Genomic DNA, 22134 nt, shown 5'->3' with positions numbered 1-22134 from the left:
AAAGCACAGCCCTGAATTACTATTTTAGAAATGAGCAGAATTAGGCCATTTTGATCCTTGCATCTGTACCATGGCTGATTTTGCTTTAACCTCATAGCCATTTTGGCAAACTAATTTGATATTCCTTTATCTGAAAAGATCTGTGATTGGAATACACAGTGACTCAATCTCCACAGGCATTGACTGCAGAATTTCAAAGATTAAGCACCCTCTGGGTGAAGAAGTTCCTTCAACTCTGACCTGAATAGCTGCTGATTACTTTTGAGTCCCTCCCCCTACCCCCCCCCCCCCCCCCCAAGCCAAAGGAAGTATCTCTGCATTTACTCAAGAATTTTGTATGCTTTGTTGAGATCTCCCCTTACTCTTCAATTCTAGAGTCTGCCTAATCTCTCCTGATGAACAATTGCTTCTCACCTGCCTGAAAGTGAAATACCAAAACAAGTTTGCACTCTAATAACTGGCTATTTAAAATAGGAGAATTTACTTCAGTAACATTTTAATGAGCTTCAGCGTAGTTTCAAAAAAAAAACTCAACTTCAGAATATCTGGTGAACTATTGAATTGTTCAAATGTCCCATTGGGTTTAGCTGCTGCCACAGATTACTGTTAATTATTCTTTGCTCCTCCCAACCCCCCCAAAAAAAACTTCCTCAATTTGCTGGAAATGCATTTGACTTCTATAACATTGAGACTCAACAGAGGCTGCATAGATGCTATTGTCACAGCCTTCCACCCTAAGCAAAAATCAAAGTTTTTTTCCCCTTCAGAGTCTGGTGAATTTGTGTTTTAAGCTTGTCTACAGTTTTACTTACAATAATTCGCTTGTAAATTCTATGGTCATTTTGGACCATAGTAAGAATTGATAAAAACATGCCTTGCAGGGAAGTTTTTAAGAAGTATTGGACAACGTTTAATGATTGCATCCTTCCAGAAGTGCCTTATTATTTAGACTAAAGTGAAAGTTCCAACAGTGAGATTTTAAAACTTTATTATTTAAAAAAAATTGAAATGCTCAGCAAGAGAAGCAGCAGATTTTAAAGCAAATTTATTGAACTGGAACATTAATTTGGCTTCTCTGCATAGATACTGCCTAATCTGAGCAATTTAAGCATTTATTTCATATTTCCAGCATTTTCAGCACTTTAAATTTTGGTTGCATTGCACAATTGTTTGTGCGCCTTTTTTTTAATCATTGTGCAACAACTATTTTCAGACATCAATGAATGCCAGTCTTCACCTTGTGCCTATGGAGCCACATGCGTGGATGAAATCAATGGCTTTCGATGTATTTGCCCACCTGGACAAAGTGGTTTAAGGTGTCAAGAAGGTAAATCATGTCTTAAAGCACAATGTAATCAATTGAATGCTTAACACTAAGGGGGGACTTGACTGAAGTGTTTAAGTTGCTTTAGTGTTGATAGAAGCCAATTTCTTGTGGGAGAGTCAACAAAGAATTTAAGGTGGTGACATTGGTTATGACAGGAAGTGTCTGCATACAATGCCTACTGGATGAGTGGAACTTTTTCTTCATAGCCTCCCTCCTTCAACTAACCCGCCTCCCAAAAAAATCTATTATAGTCCAAAGTCATCAGAGAATTTCAAAAAACTTTCTGGGTGATAAAGAGCCAAGGTAAGTAGAAAGTTAAGATGTATGTTGGTTCTGATCTCAGAATAAAAGAACATAAAAGGCCAGTTGGCCTACTCCTGTTCCTAGACTCAGCCACTGTTCTTTCTGAACAATGTTTTACATTCTAACCTTGCTGTTGAGTTATTTTTTGCAGTGACTAGGGTTTTAATTCATCCACAACAATGTTTAACGGGTGTCATGGTGCATGGGTTGGCAGTGAGGATTACTGAATCTTGGCATGGAAAATTTCTGAACTCTTTTGTTACCTTTTTTCTAATATTTTAATCTCCCCCTTTGTACAGTTACTGGAAGAGCTTGCATTCTGAAAGATAGCATTGTATCACATGGAGCCAAATGGGAAGAAGACTGCAATGGGTGTCAGTGTCACAATGGCAGAGTTACATGTACAAAGGTATGGTAACAGAGGTTTGAGCACTGAAGTAACATTAAATGGGGCTGGGGAGAGGGAGTCCAGAGTAAAGGTGATTTTTTTTTAGATTAGGCTGTTTTCATGCAGGAAGCTTGCTGCTCATTTGCATTAAGCTTAATTATAATTCTTTTGGGATAAGAAACTGGCTTTGGCAGCTTAAAACTAAGAAAACTGCTCAGTGCTATACTCAGTAAGTGTCAAAACATGAATACATACAGATTAGAAGCAGGAGTAGGCCACTTGGCTCCACGTTTGCTCTACCAGTTAATAAGAACACGGTGGATCTGATTGTAACCTCAATTGCATGTTCCTGCCCACCTGTGGTAATCTTCAGCCCCTTGTCTCTCAAGTAAAGCTACCTCTGCCTTAAGTTATTCAGACAGCTTCCATCCTTCAAGGATGAGAACTCCTAATGCTCAGGAAATTCACCTAATCTTAAATGAGTATCCCTTATTTTTGAGTAGTAATTCCTCAGTTCTAGGAAACATCCCCTCCATGTTCACCCTGTCAAGACCCCTCTTATGTTTCAATGAGGTCCCTCTTTGTAAACTTCAGTGGATACAAGCCCAGCCTGTTCTGCCTTTCTTCCTAAGATGAGCAGTGCATTCCAGATATTTGACTAGGAAGCTGCCTATAAATTGCTTACAACACACTAACATCTGTTCTTAAGAAGACCAGTAGTGTACACAGTACTCCAGATATGGCCTTGCCAATTCCCGATATGATTATAGCATAACCACCTACTTTTATATTAAACTCCCTTAGCAATAAACAATCACGTTCTCTTAGCTTAATTGTTTTCTGTACCTACATTGTAGACTATTATGAATTGTGCATTATGATACCCAGATCCCTCTACATCCCTCAATTTATGTACTATTATTTTTCCTGACAAATTGGACAATTTCACATTTTCTTTATGCTGTATTCCATTTGCCAGATCTTCATCCACTCATTTAACCTATGTACTGTATATCCCTTGTTCTCTATGTAACCCTGCTTTCACACTTTGTATCACAACAAATTTAGCAATCAGGCCTTCAGTGTCTTCAAGTCATTTATACAAGTTGTTTAAAACAAAAATTGAGGCCCAGCACTGATCCCTGTGGCATGCCACTCTTGCATCTTGCCAACCAGATAAAGGGCCATTTATACCTACTGTTTCCTGTTAAGAGGAAACAGTGGAAGATAATAGTTGAAGCTAAAGTATGATGGTTGCAAAAACTTAAATGAAAGTTGATGGTATCTAAAACATTGAAACTAAGACTGCAGCTTACCTCCCCTGCTTATTTTGATCGCGAGCATTTAGCTATATTCTACATAGTCAAACTACTTGTAGCCAGCTGAGAATTTTTGCCCTTTTTAGATTCTGGAATTTCAAGTATCCTTTGAATTGCATATTTGCATTTGACTTCCATCTCTCCTAATGAAGGATCATTCAGTTGGCTCCCTAGCAGGGGCAGTGAAAACATGTTTGAGTGATCTCTTGTCTTTCAATCAGGCATTGTATATCCTCTTTCCCCAGTTGGCTTGTCTGGGGAATTCAATTTGGATAATTGTGGCCATCGTTAAGATGGAATAAGAAAATCTATATTGAAAGAAATTCAAACTATGGTCTATAGTTTTATTAACACTGAGGTGAATAAACTTTTATAAAAATCGATAGCAAGTTGTTTCAATGTGCCTGTGATGCTGCTGCAAGTGAGTTTCATTGCACCTAAGCATATGACAAAGACTTGATTTTTGACTTTTAAAAGATGTTCAAGTCCTACTTATCAGCAACAAGATCCAGTAATTGGTTACTTTTGATACGCATGTACTTGCCCTGCCAAGTGGCTAATGAGTTCGTTAAATCTATCTTTTATAGATGTGGTGTGGTCCTAAACCCTGCCAGGTTCGCGGGAAAGGCCGTGGCGATTGTCCAGCTTGGCAAACATGCCTCCCTGTGCGCGAGGACCACTGTTTTGTTCCTCCATGTGTGGGCTTGGGTGAATGCTCATCCAGTCGTCCACCAACAAAAACCAGATGTCAGCCCAACACAGATTATCTTGATAGTACTTGTGCCAAGATCACTCTTGCTATTAACAAAGAGATGCTACGACCGGTATGTAATCATGAGTTATGAATTCTTCTAGTGGCTTTTTGAAGAAGTTTTTTTAATTAACGTGATGATGGGAGAACAGATGGAAGCTGTTCTATTCAGTGAAACTGTCGATCTCTGCATCTTAGCTATTTTCCAGCCTTGGTTCCTTCTCACTTAATACTCCCGTCTAGAAAATCTGATTTTTTTAAATTTAAAGTTAATCGAGCACTCGGCAAGTTCATTTCCTTTTGAAGTGAGTATTCCCTACCTTTCCTCCTGTAAAAATTGGCTATGATTTATAATATTGTTTCCCATGCCCTAGACTTAAAACTGGGATTCTGAAGCCTCTTTGAATTGCTTCTTAAGTTATGGGGAACTTTGCAATATTATTGACTGGTTCTGTCTCTTCACTGTCTATTCTGGCTCCATCAAAATATTTGGTCTGGCATTTAATTTGTTTTAATTTTAGGGTGTTACCATTGAACAGATCTGTGTGGAATTGAGGCGCCTACAGGTTTTGCGCAACCTATCAGTGGAATATTCACTTTACCTTGTCTGTGAACAAACCCACTCTGCCAATGAGATTAACGTGGCAATAGTAAGCATCTCTCTGCATTGCTAAAATTTCAAATGGATCTGGTTCTGATAACTTCGGGTTGTTTAACTTTATTTTCTTTCTCTTCTCCACCCCTCCCCCCTGCCCCAGTCAGTGGAAAATTCACAGCAGGAAGCTAATCCAATCAAGGATTTAACTGAGAGAATTACTGATGTCATCAGTAAACGTGATGGAAACAACACAATTCTTGCAGCTATTGCGGAGGTTCGAGTGCAGACAATACATGAACGACTGAAGCCAGGTAAGATGCTGTGAATTAAGAGCTCAGTAAAAGGGAAATCTAAAACTTGGTTGGCCTGAGCTATTTTCCTATTAGGAAATGGGACAGATGAACAGTCACATCAGTTTGTGTTACTGCCATCCCAACTGGTAAATTGGAATCACATGAGAGCAGTATGTCTGAAGTCCTTTTCCAAAGAGGAAGTGGTGTCAAATGCAAAATATACCTCGGCACCAGATAGGGTCTTCAGTATTTGCCAGACAAATCTGCAAATGTGGTTCTGCAATTAGATAAGGTAATCAAACTTTAATAGTGGAAGCATTGCCAACATCAATGTCTTGCCCACTGGGTTATTATCGTTTTTCCCCAACCCTCTTAGCTCTCCTGTCCCACCTCTACAGATTAAAAAGCTGCTTGTATTTTACCTTGTGGATGTTTCAAGGCTGACCAGGGCTGTTGTGACTTTTAACTCGGCACATTGCATTCCCCACTGCCCCCCTATCTATCTCTCCATGTCACTTACAGGACAACAGGTAGCCTTTGCACTACCTTGCTCTGTGATAAATGATATCAAGATTATGAGTAGGTTATATAAAGCCAGAAGTAGTTGTTACAAAATAAATCAAAGCAGTAGTAAACCATATTGTTCCTTGAGCCTAATCTGCCATTCAGAAAAAATGGTAGCTAATCGAACAGCTTTTATTGACTGCTGTCCAAGTATCCAAGAATCTCCAATTCTCATGAATTTAATCAACAGTGAGAACCAGAGCTATTGAGATAGAGGATACCAAATATTTGTTACTCCTTTGAATGAAGAAATTCCTCCCTTTTGAGTTCAAGATGCCAAATCTATACTCTGGCAAACTATCAACACATCCTCCCTGTCTCCACCATGTTCTTCTATGCTTCCTGGCCAAGGGAAACTGGTGCACCAACCACTCCTCTCTGGCATCTTCTATATTGCAATGTCAATTATCCAGTCCTCATTTGAAATTTGTGCATGTTGAGCAGGTGTCAGTGATTGGTGATGAGGAATGTGAACCCTTGGGATACTAAGTTAATTGCATTGATGTAATTGGCACCCTGGCTGATGGAAGCTGATTGTATTTGAGGATCAGTTCCAAAATCTCTGGTTTGTCTTAGTACATGGTGCCTTGTATCTGCCAGGGAAAGTGCCAGAGACTGCTTGTTCCCTTTTGTCTAACTTCAGCCTGCCCTTTTCTCACCCAGCAGATTTTCTGGTCCCTTTACTGAGCTCAGTAATCACCGTTGTTTGGATCTGTTGCTTCGTAATGTTGTTCTTCTGGTGGATACGACGTCGAAGAAAACAGAGCAGTCCCACTCCTACAGGGTCTGATGACACCACAAACAATGTCCGAGAGCAACTGCACCAAATAAAAAATCCCATTGAAAAGCACGGGACGAACAGTTCTGCCAGCAAAGACTACGAAAACAAAAATTCGAAAATTGCCAAAATAAGGACGCATAATTCAGAGCTTGAAGAAGTGGATGTTGACAAGCACCAACAGAAGACAAGGTTTTCCAAACAGTCAGCGTACACACTGGTAGACAGAGATGAAAAACCTGTACAAGGCACTCCTACTAAAAATCCCAATTGGACAAATAAACAAGATAACAGAGACTTAGAAAGTGCACAGAGCTTGAGCCACATGGAATACATTGTATAGCAGTCAGCAGTGCTGCCTATTTAATATAAGATGCACAGCCTTTCGCTATCCCTGAAGGCTCAAAGTCATAGTTCCTAAATTGTTCTGTAATATTATGTAAAGGGTATTATCTGCAAAGAATCCCTATGTTCGTTCAAGATGAGACAAACTGACTTACACTGGCATTGATAGTTGCTGTGGTTGGCTGAGACTACATGTGCTGCATCTCATGTCTATGCAAAACTAGTCAGAGTGCCCTAATGTAAATTCAGTTACAGTTTATGCATTGCTGAACCATTCTTCAATTAAACCAGTCTAATTAGGACTCCATGCCCTTTTGAACTGAAATCTAGTTGGTGTTTGCCCAGTCCCAATTTAATTTAAGATGGTGAATTTTTATTTATTTTACTGGCTCAAATTTCTCAGTATTGTTAAGTTATGTATAGTAGATTTGACTTTGTTAGTCTAGTTCTGTATTTGAAAGTGCCTTTGCAGCTGAAAACCACAGCAATCATCAAAATCCAAGATGATACTTTCTTTTGGGGGGAGGGGGGGTGGGCACATGTCAGCAGTTGCTGTTCAGATGAAGAATTTAATAAAAGGCCAAGTGTTTATGATTTTGTATAAATGTAAATACTTTTTTTTAATTAATCACTGTGTATATTTGATTTAATAACTTAAATAATCAAGAGCCTTAAATACCATTCCTTTTATTTATATGTATGTTTAGATTTGAAGGTTTTTGATAGCTTTGTAAGCTAATGGCTCCTTTATTTTTGATGAATTGTTTCTTTGTGTTTCAGTAATGTTGCCTACATGCCAAATTTGAGGTGTGCTCTAGTTGCAGAATAGATTATTTTTTAACACTAGAATTGGCTGTGTGCCTTGGAACTGTTTTGTACAATGTCAGACATTTTGGATCAATTTCTATAGTATCACTTCAAGCTCTTTCTTTATTTTGGCCAAGATTTTTTTTTTGTATGCATCAAACAGACATGCGGAGAGCATTAGACTAGAATGCTTTGATATTTGCTGCTTTAGAATTTAAAACATTGGAATGACAGGGCGGACAGTCTGCAACAAAATACAAATGCAAGGGAACAAATTAACCTATTTACTTTTGTGTAACTGAAATGTGAGTGGTTGCATGTACAAAAAAAATAAAAATGAAAAAAAAATAAAATTGTATTATCTCTAGATAGTGCATTTGAGTTAAAAGCACAGCACAACATTGTTTTGTAAATCCTGATCTTTCACCTTGGATATAATATTGAACCACTTGTAGATTTGATTTTTGTGATAACATACCTGCATTTAGGAAGTATTCTAATAAGCTAGCTGTTGAATACTTGAATGGTAGATTTTGCCAGTGAGATCACTGTGGAAATGCCATGTCCACACTGCCTGCCTTGCCCAAGGAAATCCAAGTTCTGAAAAGTATAATCCATGTGGAGATCTGGAAAGGCTCTTAAACATGGTAATCTCATTGGTGAAATCTTGGTCATGATGTTTTCTTGTGTATTGTGACATTAGTGTTATATGAACATGAGGATGCATCTTTGTGTTGCTCCTGGCAATAAATTTTGGAAATTAATATTTATTAAATATTTTGATACAACAATGTGCTACTGTTGTGTGTTCTTTTAAAACATGCATGCATTTCAATTTCTAAAATGAACATAATTGGTTCTAAAATGTACTACTTGGATTCATCCAGCTTTGGAAATTTTATTTTTTGGTTAGATTACAAAATTTCATTGGCAATCCCAGTACATAAATGCCTCTCTCAAACACTGCCTCATGTAACATTGTAGTTCACTGTGTTTTCAAACTGTAATATCTTAATTCTGGTATGTTAGCAACAAGCTTTGTCAAGTAAATCAGCTATATACATGACTGTTAACACTAATTATCTGCACCATAAACTCCATTTGCATTCAACTATATTGGCTGCTGTTACTTGTCACTTGGTGTTCTGACCAATTTAAGACTGACACCATTTCTAAAGTTGAGATGCTGCTGTAACTCAGGCTGTCTAGTGTTCTTTGTTCCTGGAAGCCACCTGCAAGTTTTTGTTGCTGCACAGTGTAATACCTCGTTTAATAGCTGGCTTCCCATAATCTATAGTTGCATAAGCATTGTCAAATAGTTGTATGTTACTTTCCATTTCTTGCTCTCCAGGTTCTCCCAATTTGATTGTGTAGTCATGACATGACAAGTGTTTAATTCTTTGTAAATGTCTGTATGTTATGAATTTTTTCCTTGTGCCCATTTTCAGAAAATCCCAATAAAGTTTTGAACAGAAAATTCTGATTTTATGAAAAACATTACTCTTGAAGCTTTCAGTTTGTCCAATCTGTTTTACGGGTTTGATGGAGGAAATGGGGTGATGAGAGAGATGGATGGAAAGAACTGAATTCTGTAATGCAACTGATCCTTGGACTTAGAAGCTTTACAGTTACATTAATTCAAAAAACAATGGCAACTGCTCCAACTCATAGTAGAGCTGGATGACCAGTATAATTTACATCTGATGGTAATGAATAAGTAAGTTTAATGATCAAAATTGACAAATTGGATATGACCAAATTACCTTCTGGGGGAATGAATCCAGATTTATGAGTTCAGCCATCTATCATGGCCAGTTATAAACATTTAAACCTGTGCTTTTGAAATAATAATGTGCAAAATAAAGGCAGGAAGACACTCAAGTATTTCAGGCAAATGAGGGCAATGTAACAATTACTGAACTGAAGATAGCCAAGACTGAAGTACTGTTGAATGTTATCATTTATCACACTTCTAAGCTTTATTTTGGAAACATTGCTTCACTCTGATACATTGAGTGCCACTACTTACTTGCTTTACTACCTTACTACCCAGCGTCCAAGAATGAACAAGTTAATAGCGTTTTGGTTAATACAGCTTACTGCTCCACATTTCCTTCCTTAATTTCAAACCATTAGTAGTTAGTTGACATTTGCTCATAGCTTGGAGAAATGAAAATCATCATTTGATTTGCATTCAACATTCTGGCAGTGTTGCAAAGGCATTTGCCTCCTAACCTATGGTCTTTAGTTTGAGTCTTGATGCTGAGAGAATTTAGACCGTATGTGCCACATGTGTATGTTCTTTGCCAGACTGTTAACTTGGGGCCCTCAGAGTGAAGCAGAAACAGAATAGATTACTAATTTTGACCTTGCCAGATCAAATTCTATACTTTGGGGAAAACTTTCCTTCAAAGAAGCCATAAACTGATATGCAATTGTTTGCCCTGACAAAGTCAGCCTTCCTATTCTGAATGTGGTCTTTTGCTTTTACAAATATTGCTAGGTTACAGTCAGTGATGATGTATGCACTTTTGCTCCTGTAATTGATTAGTATGGAATTTGTTTTCTGATCAAGGACAATAATGATCTGTAACCTGATATGAAAATAATTGCTGTTACAAATACAAGTTCTCTACCCTCAAATACCAGCATTCCTTGTTTAGGCCCTAGTTTTAAATGTACAGTTCAAAATTAATGTATTGTGTTGCTGCCTTGGGCACCCATCTCTATAGTTTAAAATTGACCAGATAACCCTTTTTAAGAGATTGTATAGTGAAGAAATGATCAGTTACACTACAATTCCTGCAAGCTTGTTTAAAAGTGCAGTAGATTAATTTAACTCATTCTATGATACCTGCAATGACATTATCACTTATTTGTACTTTAGATGTTCAAAATTTGTCATCCACCCATTTTAAAGTTGGATGTGTTTTCAGATTTACTGATCAAAAAATAGAATGGTCCATCTGCAAGCTAAATATTTTTTCCATTGTAATATTGTAATCAACACAGATTAATGAGATCATCTAAGTTTGTAATGGGAAGCTGTGACATACATCTTGTAATTGTTCTAATAACTGAACTCAAACTGCAGAGACTTCATTTAGTATTTCAAAGCACACTTAGGAATTGAATCAATTCTCAATGGAATGTTTTTTTTAAACATCAATTTAGACCAAACTTCATGTTAGTAAAGTTGTATTGGTACCTCAGTGGTAGCTTTTTAAGATGGAATATGAGGTGTACACCAAGGTGTGAAGGAATGATAGAAAGGAACGAAATACTACAGATGGTGGGCCAGTGAAATCACATATTGCCTGTTCAACTGGGCTGATAATTGTCCCTAGTGATCTTCTGTGATTTTGTTCATTTATCCACAGCTAACTTCTCCCATTCCATCTCACCCCACTTTCATTCAATTTCTAAAACTCATTGTTATAACTCTGAAAGAGGATGCATAATTTAATGCCAAATGATTGACATTTTTATCTTCTGTCCCAGATTTTTCAGCCACATCAGAATATCTAACTTTCACACGGGACTCTCAAAATTGGCAGGGAGACCTTAATTCCATCACTCTAGGATGGATTTAAAAACAGTTCATAAAGGCAAGATGGCAGGATGCTAACTAACACTGCCAACTTTTTCTCTGCTTATGGTTTTATAGTGGGAAAAGGTTAATGATTAACTAAGTATTTCTCTTTCAGAAATACCAAGGCTGGGATCCAAACAAAAACATGAGCCTGGTTGAAATTTTTGAATTCATTAATTTAGGAGACCATCAGGTAATGATTGGGTTGTACTAAGCTTGCTTAGCTTAAATTCATTTCCAAAATATTTAAACATCAGTAAATTGTAGAAGGAAAACTTTTAAGTGGTGGCATTCCATTGTGCTTTGCTTTCAAATCCTTCTAATGGCTATAACCCTTTCCCATCTTAATTCCATTCATTTCTAAAAGTGATATTTGCCCTCTATTTCTGGCCTCTTATGCAACCCTGATTTTAATTATAACATCATTGGCTACTGTACCTTCAGTCCAGGAAAGCATGAGCAGTAGGGTATTGACTCCAAGCTGATGATTTGACCACGTATATCCACCTTTGCCGAGACTCACCTGAATATGAATCTACCCTTGCCTCAACCACTGAAGTTCTTATCCATGGCTTTATTATCTATTCCGATGCATGCCTGGCTGGGTTTCCTTCTTCCAATTACTTGAGCTCCTCTGAAATTGTGCTCCCTCTAAGCTAACTCACACTCGCATTCCACTCTCCTATCAAATTACCTTTCTTGACATACATTAGATCCTGGTTAAATAGTGTTGATTTTAAAACAATTATCTTTGCTTTCAATTCTCACTATTGACCATAACTTTTTCCCATCTCTAATTTCCTGCAGTCCTAAAACTCAATGATACTTGCATTCTAATTCTGGCCTCCTGTGCATCCCAGATTTTAATCATTACAACATTGGTCACTGTGCCTTCCTCAGCCCTGGAATAACTTTTCTAAAATTTTGCACTTTTTAAAAATATTCTCTCTTCTTAAAATGCACCTAAAAAAAAATACATACTGATGTTTTACAATGTTACAGACACTATTAATGCAAGCTATTGTTTCTGAATGTCTTGCTTTCAAGCAAATGAGAAGAAAATTCATGTATGTTTAGAAGAAAAATCATTAATTATTTTAAATTTGCAATGATGATATTAAAATGAGGATCCAGTCATGAGTCATTGTCTGACAGAAGAGGCACATCCAGGCCTGGATATATGAGCCTGCTCAAATAATCTTCTACTATGGCATTTATACTAGGGAATTATCTTTCAGATCCTGCACCAGTTTAGAGCTGTTCTTGAGATGCTGGTTGAGTAATAAATATTGGACAAGGCACCAAGGATTGGCTAGGATACCTGCTCTTTTTTTCTAAACATTGTGGCATGAGATCTTTCCCATCCACCACAAGGCCAGAAAGGTTGGATAATTCCTGTGATAAAATTGCAATCTTTCACTACAGCTGGATTTTTATGCTAAAATCTCTGGAGTGAGACTTAAACCCACAACCTTCTGACTCAAGTTTGCTACCAAATGAGCACAGTTAAAAATAATGCTGAAACAAACTTCAAGTTGCAAGACTAAAACACCTCATATAAGGGATAGGTTTATTTCTATGCATGTTTAACTCAGAGCAACCCAAAATAACCAGGTTTTCTATTGCTTATGTTGGTGTTTTTCTTCCTGTTCTACTTATTCAATACTTCTGATTTTACAATTTTTATTACTTAGATTACTTACCCTCACTGGCACGTGGCACAGTCAGCAATCCAGGGATTACTATCTTTGAGGTCCTGCTTTTCAGCTTCCTACCTAGCTCCCTATATTCCCTCTTCAGGACCTCATCTCTTTTCCTACCTATGCCATTGATACCAATATGTACCACGACTTCTGGCTGTTCACCCTCCCCCTTCAGAATGCTGTGGACCCGATCTGAGACGTCCCTGACCCTGGCACCTGGGAGGCAACATACCATCCGGGAGTCTCTTTCATGTCCACAGAATCTCCTGTGTGCCCCCCTTACTATGGAATCCCCTATCACTACCACTCTCCTCTTCTGCACCACACGACCAGGCTCAATGCCAGACACGTGGTCACTGCAGCTTTCCCCTGGTAGGTCCCCTCAACAGTTTGTAATAAAGTTTGTAATAAAGTTTTTTTTTACAGAGAGAGTGATGGGTGTATGGAACGCACTGCCAGCAGAGGTGGAGGCAGATACATTAGGGACATTTATGAGACTCTTAGCCCTCCATTTTTCAATCATTCATGTGCCTATCTATGTGGGAGGGAATAGTTAGTTAGCTCTCGGAGTAGGACAAAATGTCGGCACAACATTGTGGGCCGAAGGGCCTGTACTGTGCTGTAATGTTCTATGTTCCAGAAAGAGGGCATGAGCAGAGAGAACAGAAGGAAAGGTCAGTTATACAGGCCATCCCCATTTTATAGATATCCATAAGTTAATTTTTTTCCATAAGTTTAAAAATACATAAATTACTCACTGTGGTAACCATACCTCCACAGTATTGTAATGAATGGCATCAACAGCACATTAGACAGATTAAAAAAAGAACAATTACTATAAGTGGAGAGAGAAAACTAGTTCTGCCATTCATAGGAATGCATGTATGTACGTATGTTGGACTTTTGAATTTAATATTATGGGAGCTAGTTTCATATATCAGGGGTATCCATAAGTTGGGCTTTAACCTGGAGATGGCCTGTGCACTGGAGGGCAGGAGGAATTGAGTCATGTCATACAGCATGGAAACGGGTCCTTTATCTCACTGAATCCATGCTGACCAACAAGTACCCATTTGCGCCAATCCTATACTTTTCCCTTTTTATTTTCCCCACAATGTCTTTGGAATGTGGGAGAAAATCTGAGTACCCAGAGGAAACCCACAGTCACATAGAGAGCATGCAAACTTCACAGACAGCACCCGAAGTCAGAATTGAACCCAGTGTGCTGGAGCTGTGAGGCAGCAGCTCTATTAGCTGCACTACTGTGCTGCCTAAATGACAAAAAAGGGTGGTGATGCTGGCTGAAAGAGGCTAATAAAAGCTCATGAAAAACAAAATGTATGTTTGGGGAAGGCAAATAATGAAATTTAAAATCCGAAGATTTTTTGCCAAACTTTTAAAAATACAGAAGTACCGGGACAAATCTATTTTGGGAGTTCCATTGAGTTGACTAACAGAAGGAATAAAAGAAGTGATAAACTTATACTTACGGGGGATAAAATGAAAAACCAAAGTCAGAAAAGAGCATCTAAGTAATAAATATTGTAAAATCAGAAGTATTCAATAAGTAGAACAGGAAGAAAAACACCAACATAAGCAATAGAAAACCTGGTTGTTTTGGGTTGCTCTGAGTTGAACCTGCATAGAAATAAACCTATTCCTTATATGAGGTGTTTTAGTCTTGCAACTTGAAGTTTGTTTCAGCATTATTTTTAACTGTGCTCATTTGGTAGCAAACTTGAGTCAGAAGGTTGTGGGTTCAAGTCCCACTCCAGAGATTTTAGCATAAAAATCCAGCTGTAGTGAAAGATTGCAATTTTATCACAGGAATTATCCAACCTTTCTGGCCCTGTGGTGGATGGGAAAGATCTCATGCCACAATGTTAAAAAAAAGAGCAGGTATCCTAGCCAATCCTTGGTGCTTGTCCAATATTTATTACTCAACCAACATCTCAAACTTAAGGTTTTAATAAACTTGTTAACTTAAAACTTATAAACTTATCAACTTCTTACATCCCCCCATACCTTCCTCCAATCACCTTAAAATTCCATGCCCTCCTGTTAGCCATTTTCGCCCTGAGGAAAAGTCTCTGACTGTCCACTTGATCTATACATCTTATCATCTTGTACACCTCTATCAAGTCACCTCTCATCCTCCTCCTCTCCAAAGAGAAAAGCCCTAGCTCGCTCAACCTATCCTCATAAGACATGCTCTCCAATCCAGGCAACATCCTGGTAAATCTCTTCTGCACCCTCTCTAAAGCTTCCACATCCTTCCTATAATGAGGCGACCAGAACTGAACACTATACTCCAAGTGTGGTCTAACCAGAGTTCTATAGAGCTGCAACATTACCTCTTGGCTCTTGAACATAATACCCCGACTAATGAAGGCCAGCACACCATATGGCTTCTTAACAACCCTATCAACCTACGCAGCAACCTTGAAGGATCAACGGATGTGGACCCCAAGATCCCTCTGTTCCTCCATACTGCTAAGAGTCCTGCCATTAACCCTGTATTCTGCCTTCAAATTTGATCTTCCAAAGTGTATCACTTCACACTTTTCCGGGTTGAACACAATCTGCCACTTCTCAGTCCAGCTTTGCATCCTATCAATGTCCTGTTGTAACCTATAGCAACCTTCTACACTATTCACAACACCACCAACCTTCATGTCATCTGCAAACTTACTAACCCACCCTTCCATATCCTCATCCAAGTGATATATAAAAATCACAAAGAGCAGGGGTCCCAGAACAGATCCCTGCGGAACACCACTGGTCACCGACCTCCAGGCAGAATACTCTCCATCTACAACCACCCTCTGTCTTCTATGGGCGAGCCAATTCTGAATCCGCACAGCCAAGTTTCCCTGGATCCCATGCCTCCTGACTTTCTGAATTTGCCTTCCATGAGGAACCTTATCAAACACCTTACAAAAATCCCTGTACACCACATCCACTGCTCTACCTTCATCAATGTGCTTTGTCACATCCTCAAAGAATTCAAGCAGGCTCATGAGGCACAACCTACCCCTCACAAAGCCATGCTGCCTGTCCCTAATCAACCTATGCTTCTCCGAATGCTCATAAATCCTGTCTCTAAGAATCTTCTCCAGTAATTTGCCCACCACTGAAGTGAGACTCAGTGGTCTATAATTCCCAGGGTTATCCCTACTCCCTTTCTTGAACAAAGGAACCACATTTGCCACCCTCCAATCATCTGGCACTACTCCTGTGGCCAGTGAGGACGCAAGGATGCAACAATCTCTTCCCTCGCTTCCCGTTATAACCTTGGCTATATCCCATCTGGCCCTGGTGACTTATCTATCCTACTGTTTCTCAGACGTTCCAGCACATTCTTTCTTCACGCCCACATGCTCTAGCGTATCAGCCTGCTGTACACCATCCTCACAAACTTCAAGGTCTCTCTCACTGGTGAATACTGAAGCAAAGTATTCATTAAGGATCACCCCTACCTCTTCTGACTCCAGGCATATGTGTCGAACGCCTTTCAGTTTTCCTTAATCCTATTCACCAAGGCCTTCTCACGCCCCCTTCTAGCTCTCCTAAGTTCATTCTTAAGTTCCCTCCTAGCTACCTTGTAACTCTCCAGAGCCCTGTCTGATCCTTGCTTTCTAATCCTTAGCTAAGCCTTTTTCTTCCTCTTGACAAGATATTCTACGTCTCACGTCAACCATGGTTCCTTTACTCTACCATCCTTACCCTACCTCAATGGGACAAACCTATCCAGAACCCACGCAAGTACTCATTAAACAACCTCCACATTTCCATTGTGCACTTTCCAAAAAACATCTGTTCCCAATTTATGCTCCCAAGTTCCTGCCTAATAGCATCATAATTCCCCCTCCCCCAATTAAATAACTTTCCCATATCATCTGCTCCTATCCCTCTCTAAGGCTATGGAAAAGTTCAAGGAGTTATGGTCACTGTTTCCAAAATGCTCTCCCACCGAGAGATCTGAAACCTGATCAGGCTCATTGCCTAGCACCTCTCCTCTAGTCGGCACGTCCACATACTGTGTCAGGAATCCTTCCTGACACTCCTAACAAACTCTGTCCCACCTATCCCCTTTACAATAAGGAGGTGCCAATCAATATTAGAAAAGTTGAAATCATCCGTGACAACAACCCTGCTATTTTTGCACCTTCCCAAAATCTGCCTCCCAATCTGCTCCTCAGTGTCTCTGCTTCTACTGGGGGGTCTGCAGAATACTCCCAAAAGAGTGATTGCTCCCTTCCCGTTTCTGACTTTCACCCACACTGACTCAATAGACGATCCCTCCAAGACATACTCCCTTTCTACAGCTATGATACTGACCCTGATCAGCAAAATCACTCCCCACCTCTTTTACCTCCGTCCCTGTCCCTTTTGTAACATCTAAACCCCGGAATATCCAGCAGCCATTCCTGCCCTTGCGACAGCCAAGTCTCTGTAATCACCATGTCATAGCTCCACGTACTTACCCACACTTGAAGTTCATCAGCCTTGTTCCTGATACTTCTCACATTAAAGTAGACACACGTCAGCCCATCCAACTGACTGCAATTTTGCCCGTTCAACTGCCTATCCTTCCTCACAGTCTTTCTACACTCTGCATCTACTTGTACAGTAAATGAACCAAGCTCTGACCTATCACTCTGGTTCCCATCCCCCTGCCAAACTAGTTTAAACCCTCCCCAAAAGTTCTAGCAAACCTGCCTGCAAGGATATTGGTTCCCCTCCAGTTCAGGTGTATTCCATCCCTTTTGTACAGGTCGTACCTTCCCCAGAAGAGATCCCAATGATCCACAAATCTGAAACTCCGCCCCATGCATCAACTCCTCAGCCATGCATTCATCTGCCAAATCATCCTATTCTTACCCTCACTGGCACGTGGCACAGGAAGCAATCCAGAGATTACTACCTTTGAGGTCCTGCTTTTCAGCTTCCTACCTAGCTCCCTATATTCCCTCTTCAGGACCTCATCTCTCTTCCTACCTATGCCATTGATACCAATATGTACCACGACTTCTGGCTGTTCACCCTCCCCCTTCAGAATGCTGTGGACCAGATCTGAGACATCCCTGACCCTGGCACCTGGGAGGCAACATACCATCCGGGATTCTCTTTCATGTCCACAGAATCTCCTGTCTGCCCCCCTTACTATTGAATCCCCTATCATTACCACTCTCCTCTTCCCCCCCTTCCCTTCTGCACCACACAACCAGGCTCAGTGCCAGAGACATGGTCACTGCAGCTTTCCCCTGGTAGGTCCCCTCCAACAGTATCCAAAGCGGTATACCTGTTATTCAGGGGAACGGCCACAGGGATACTCTGCACTACCTGCCTATTCTCTTTCCTCCTCCTGACAGTCACCCAGCTACCTGCCTCCTGCAGCTTAGGAGCGACTGCCTCTCTGTGGCTCTTATCCATGAACTCCTCATTCTCCCATAGGAGCCGAAGGTCGTCCAGCTGCAGCTCTAGTTCCCTAACACAGTCTGTAAGGAGCTGCAGCTGGATGCACCTTGTGCAGATGTGTCTCCCTGAACTCCCACATCTTACAAGATGAACACACCACTGGCTCTGAAGCCATTCTAACTACTCTAGCCTGGCACTAAAGGAAAAATCAAAGAAAGAAAGAAACTTACCAGAACCCTACCTTAGCCTCCACCTCCTCTCGCCGAAGCCTCTTGAGCCAAGCCTCAGTCCCCAAACTCCAACACTGGTCCACTCCAACAAATCTATAACTCCAAAACTTCTCCTCTAAAACTTAAAACATTTTTTTCAAAATCTCTAACTATTCCAAGTTCTGATGAAAAGATATTTGACTAGAAATGTCATCCCTGTTTTTCTCTCCTTCAACGTCCATTTGACCTGCGGAGCATCTCTGGTGTTTTCTGTTTATATTTTGTATTTCCAACATTGCGGTATTTTGCTTGGCTTCTAAAAATCTGTCAGCAACACTGCATTTCGTCTTCCAAGAGTTTCCTTCAATTTCCCCCTCATACTTGCATTCAGAGGTGTTTTTGCGTTTGAAGAGTGCAATAAACAGGTGGTTTTTAGCTCTTCTGCTCATTCATATTTAAATTTCCACCTCCATTATATCACCTACCTATCCTGCCTTAACTCCATTATCATCGCAACTTGACTACAGCAACTTACTTGTCAGTCTTCCACGCCCTATGGTCTCTGAGGTAATTCAACACTCAGCTGCCTGTATCCTAACTCTGACCATTCCCTCTTGTGCTTGGTGACTTGGATCCCAGTTTAGTAACATCTTGGTATTAAAATTCGCATCGTCTCTCTAAAATCCTCCCTTGGGTCTTGCCCATCACCCTTTCCACTTCTACTATCTCCTCTAGCCCTTCAACTCTCCATCATGCTTGTGCTCCTCTAATTGGCCTCAAATACCCCCAATTTTAATTGTGCTTCAACTGTTGACTGTGCTTTCTGTTGCCTTGATCTTAATTCACTGCATAAATCTCTCTGCCTGTTTACTTCTCTCTCTGTATGGAAGACACTCCTTTGACCAAGTACAGTGGAGCTCCAATAATCCGGCATGCTCAGGACTTTGGTAGTGCTGGACCAGCGGATATTCCAGACTGTTGGACGTTGCTCCTATTAGTACCAAAACACTTTATTTTTACATGTCACACCTTAATATAATAAATTCTCCAGTGAACCTGGTGAGTTTAAAGGAAGTTAGAAATATTCAAGCATTCCAGACTCGAGATCTGGCCACAAACCTACTCATGTTCCTGACCCCTGGCGTTCCAGACCCAAAACTCGGCTCCGACCACACACCCACTTGCATTCTGGACCTCTGCTCGTACTCTGGACTAACAAGTGAGCCAGATGGTGAACCATAAGGATTTCCAAACAATCCGATGCCCTATAATTGGAGGTTTACTTACCAACTCATTATCCCTAATATCTCCTTATGAGGCACAATGTCAAATTTTTGTCTACACTGCTCCTGTCAAACACACTGGAAAGTTTTCCTTTGTGAAACGTGCTATCTAAATGCAAGTTGTTTGTTGTTAATTTGAAACGATCCAGCCTAGATATTCCACTGCACGTTATCATTCATTTCAGTGATCTGAGATTGAAGATGTACTTTGAGTGGAGTGAAATGCAACAACAACCATTTGCAGGTCATTCTACATCATTACGGAAATTTGACCAGACTCTTTCAGTGATGGGCAATCTTGTGCATGATGCCATTTCAATGTCAGGCTTATACTAATGCTCCTTTTAGAGTATTGTGAGACTGACTGTTCCCGCCCACTAATCTCACCCTCTGACTTAACCCCACCCCCATCCAGTCTAAAGCCAGGACTCCCAATGTCCCTGATTACCCCTCACCCTGAGTCCCCACGCCTTGATTCCTTGAATCCCTGATTGCCTAAGTTCCCGATACCTATGGCTTCAGTGGACTCAATTACATAACCCTGCAATGCCCCAGTGAATACTCCTAACCCTCTGATGCCTCAATAACTCAATCCTCAGATGCCCCAACCCTCATTTTGCTAATGGGGGCCCATCACTCTGCCCCCACCTCAATCATCTTATGGCCAACCCAATTCATCCTACCCAGTCCCGAACACGTCTCTCATCGCTGAGCCACAATGCTCAACAGCTCCCAGTCCCTCCCACCTCTCCAAATCTCAACTTGGTCTCAACTTCATCTGGCATACAAAATGAAAGTGCTAAACTATCTAGGAAAGAGGCAGTTTACGAAATCATTGCCAGTAAAATTAATTTTCTTTTACAGAAGTGATTAATAGCTCAAATTATTAAAAATAATGTTCAACCTCAGACTGAGAAGAGGAAGAATATTTCTGGGGATTTTTTTCTCATATTCATAAAAGGAACCAGATCTATTATTTCAGTATTGGAAGAAAGGGAGTCAAATTTCACCAATCCATCATTACCCAAGGCCTTGATCTGTAATTGTGCACAATTACTTGCCATCCAATTGATCAAAAACTTGCCTCCATGAGCAGCAAAATAATAAATTATGATATAAATCACAATATTTGCGAACTAACAACCACATCAGTTCATTATTTAAAAACTATGGTACTAAACAGTGACATCACAAAATAGGCCCCAAAAGGAAAAGACAAAATGCCATGAAAGCAACATGTCATTAAATCACATCATGCAAATGTGGTCTTATTTAGTACAGTCAACAGACAAATCAATATTACATTTCAAACCTTAACTTCTGTACATGCATTAATTCATCTCTCCAATGAATATAGTGATTATTTCCACAATATTCAGTGGCTCAAGATTTTGGTATCTCCAGATTGCCAATATTTTGTTTGGTTAAAACTGAATTTTTTCAAAGCAATTGTGAAATAGAAAATAAAAATTAAAAATAGAAAAGTTGAGCAATTGTGCTAATCTCGTGTTAGTGTCATATTATCTTTTTGTTACTTACTCATTATTACAGACAAATAGGTCATCATTGAAGAGAACTTCAGCAGACGGTTTCAAACCTCAACCATCTTGAGTCTTTCCAGGAAAGATGAAGAGATGTACCTCTGGAACAGATGCACCTGTTTGAAAGAAATCAATGCAAATTCTGCAAATGCTGATTTCATATTCAATCAGCTCGCATTTGCAGAATTCCTCCATACAATTCCCTGAAAACCAATGCATAAAGTGCGAGTCATCCACATATGAAATCCTTGAGAAAGTGCTGAACTATTAAGGAAGGGGCACTGTATGAAATCATTGCTTGGCATAATTCACAGCTTAAGCTATTAAAAATAATTTTCAAGCTTACAGACTGAGAACAGAAACAATATTGTCCAACGATTTGTTTCTTATTTTTATAAGAGGAACCAAGTCGAGTATTTTAGTGCTGGAAGATAGAGATCAAAAAATTCCTATTAGCTACTTATAAATAGCAAACAAGAAATTCACATAACTTGGGTCCAAAGGAAACTGACAATGAACAATTATTCCTTTGACAACTCTCCCATTGGATCATCAGGCATTCCCATAATATGAAGAAGTTAATGGAAATAAGTCTGCAAAAAAACATAGTTGAACATCTAAAGCTGTAATCATCCAAGCATTACATTCTACTCCAGAGCCAGCTCACTGGTTAGCAACTCTCTCTGGGCTGATTTTCTAAAATACAAAGATAAACAAGCAAGCACATACTGTGAAAATAGCAATTCTATACTCAGACTTGTAGATGGGTGGTGTGTCCATATTCAGAAGACTTTGAGGTTCATTGTTGTTTCTCCAGTTATCAACTCTTTCATATGAGTGCTTCTGCGGTGATCCTGCTGGGTGTGTAGTGCAATCTGGGCTGCAGGATAAGGCTGAAGGGCAAACGTTTCC

At 39.8% G+C, this 22134-nt stretch overlaps 1 protein-coding gene across 2 annotated transcripts in view; it reads left to right on the top strand.

Annotated features, from left to right (window-relative positions):
- The window catches only part of jag1b (jagged canonical Notch ligand 1b), a 40655-nt gene extending 31713 nt beyond the window's left edge, over positions 1–8942 (top strand). The window contains exons 21-26 of one of the 2 annotated variants that reach the window (XM_052011651.1): positions 1214–1327; positions 1930–2039; positions 3925–4161; positions 4610–4738; positions 4847–4997; positions 6210–8942. In XM_052011651.1, the coding sequence (XP_051867611.1) occupies positions 1214–1327; positions 1930–2039; positions 3925–4161; positions 4610–4738; positions 4847–4997; positions 6210–6664 (1196 nt within the window). In that variant the 3' untranslated portion in view covers positions 6665–8942. Of the gene's footprint in view, positions 1–1213; positions 1328–1929; positions 2040–3924; positions 4162–4609; positions 4739–4846; positions 4998–6206 lie in introns of both variants that reach the window. The other variant, XM_052011650.1, reaches the window with a different exon arrangement.
- The last annotated feature ends 13192 nt before the right edge of the window (positions 8943–22134 follow it).

This window comes from Pristis pectinata, chromosome 3, assembly GCF_009764475.1.
Source record: "Pristis pectinata isolate sPriPec2 chromosome 3, sPriPec2.1.pri, whole genome shotgun sequence".
NCBI classification, from domain to species: Eukaryota; Metazoa; Chordata; class Chondrichthyes; order Rhinopristiformes; family Pristidae; genus Pristis; species Pristis pectinata.
Note: the sequence above shows the minus strand (reverse complement) of the source record. Positions and strands in the feature narration are given on the sequence as shown.